Here is a 1,606-nt window from a genome sequence, read left to right on the forward strand (position 1 = left end):
ATGAACACTTAGTTGGATTGAGCTTCATTCCATATTATCTCAACACATCAAATACATCTTGTAGATGTTTCAGATGGTCAACTTTCTTCTTACTTTTCACTACCATGTCATCAATGTAAGCTTACACGGTCTTCCCTATTTGACCCTTGAAAATTTTGCTAATAAGCCTTTGGTAAGTTGCTCCGGCGTTCTTCAGACCGAACGGCATAACTTTGTAGCAATAGGTCCCGCGCTCGGTGACAAAAGAAGTTTTCTCTTCATAAGTAGAGTCCATAGGGATCTGATTATAACCTGAATAAGCATCTAAGAAGGTTAAACGCTCATACCCAGTAGTAGCGTCCACCATCTGATCAATTTTTGGCAGCGGAAAGCTATCCTTCGGACAGGCTTTGTTCAAATTGGTGAAATCAATGAACACTCGCTATTTCCCATTCTTTTTCTGCACAACAACAACGTTTGACAACCAGTCAGGATAATACACTTCTCGTATAAATCCCGCATCAAGCAGCCTATCAACCTCCTCGGCTATGATCCGATTACGCTCTGGAGCAAACCTTCGCTGCTTCTGCTTTACAGGTCTTACATTGGGATTAACGTTCAAGGAGTGACAGGATACGGAAAGATTGATTCCAGGCATGTCGAGGTGGCTCTATGCAAATACATCGGCGTTCTGAGACAAGAAATCAACTAACTCCTGTTTCTCCTCCTCAGCAAGTCGTACCCCCACTCTGGTTGTTCGTTCTGGTCAGAACCGATCGATCTGTACATCAACTAGGGGTTCTTCGGTCAAGTCCACTGGCTCCTCCTCCCCACTCTGCTTGGGGGGAGGATCCTGTAATTGCTATCTCGGGCTTGCCGAATGGATGGGTGCTTTCCCTTTTCCAGCATACTTCAGTGTTACTGAATAACATTCCTTAGCTACAACCTGGTCCCCATGAATGTCAATCACCTTGGTTCCGTCTAGCCCCAGGCATCTCATTACTTGGTGCAGAGTGGAAGGAACAGCTTGAACTCTGTGGATCCACCCTCTGCCCATCAGAAGGTTGTAAGAGGAATGAATCTCAACAACTACAAAGCTCTCCATCAGAACCCTCTCTGCAGCATGCACTGCTACTTCCACCATACCGATGGGCTCCACTAATTTCCATCAAACCCTAGCAAAGGATTCACAGTGGGCTTGAGCCGGTCTGGCTTGATCTCGAGCCGATCAAATGTGTCCCTCGGCATAACGTTCACACTACTTCCAGGATCAATCAGAACTCTGCGAACCAAACATTCGGCCACTGTCAAACTGACGACTAACAGGGCCTCATGAGGGATCTGAATACACAATAGATCTGTTCTGTCAAACTTTATCTATGTTGATGCGCTCTGTTGGTGCAGAGTGTTTACACTGCTTATCCTCCTCTTCATCTGCGCCTGGCGGAGCCGTGTTCGAAGTAGTTCATTTGACTCTTCACGTTCAGGTCGGCCATGAATTGCGTTGATTATTCAAACTGGTTGCGAGTTGTGGGAGTTCGACTTCTGATTTCTCTTCACTTGCTCTGCCGATCAGCTCTGCTCTACCGCCGGGCCTTGAATATAACTGGCAAACTCCCCTCCGGTT

The 1,606-nt window shown here is 46.5% G+C and overlaps 1 protein-coding gene across 1 annotated transcript; it reads right to left on the bottom strand.

Annotated features, from left to right (window-relative positions):
• Nucleotides 1-421: 421 nt before the first annotated feature.
• LOC132316484 (uncharacterized) lies at nt 422-1,123 on the bottom strand. The gene is made up of 2 exons (XM_059814957.1): nt 857-1,123; nt 422-649 (listed from the first exon to the last, which is right to left on the bottom strand). The coding sequence occupies exons 1-2, from the start codon at nt 1,121-1,123 to the stop codon at nt 422-424; spliced, it is 495 nt and encodes a 164-aa protein (XP_059670940.1).
• Between the last annotated feature and the right edge of the window lie 483 nt (nt 1,124-1,606).

Source organism: Cornus florida, unplaced genomic scaffold, assembly GCF_030987335.1.
Source record: "Cornus florida cultivar Cherokee Brave unplaced genomic scaffold, ASM3098733v1 CherokeeBrave_3.0.0_Hap2_Chr07, whole genome shotgun sequence".
NCBI lineage: Eukaryota > Viridiplantae > Streptophyta > Magnoliopsida > Cornales > Cornaceae > Cornus > Cornus florida.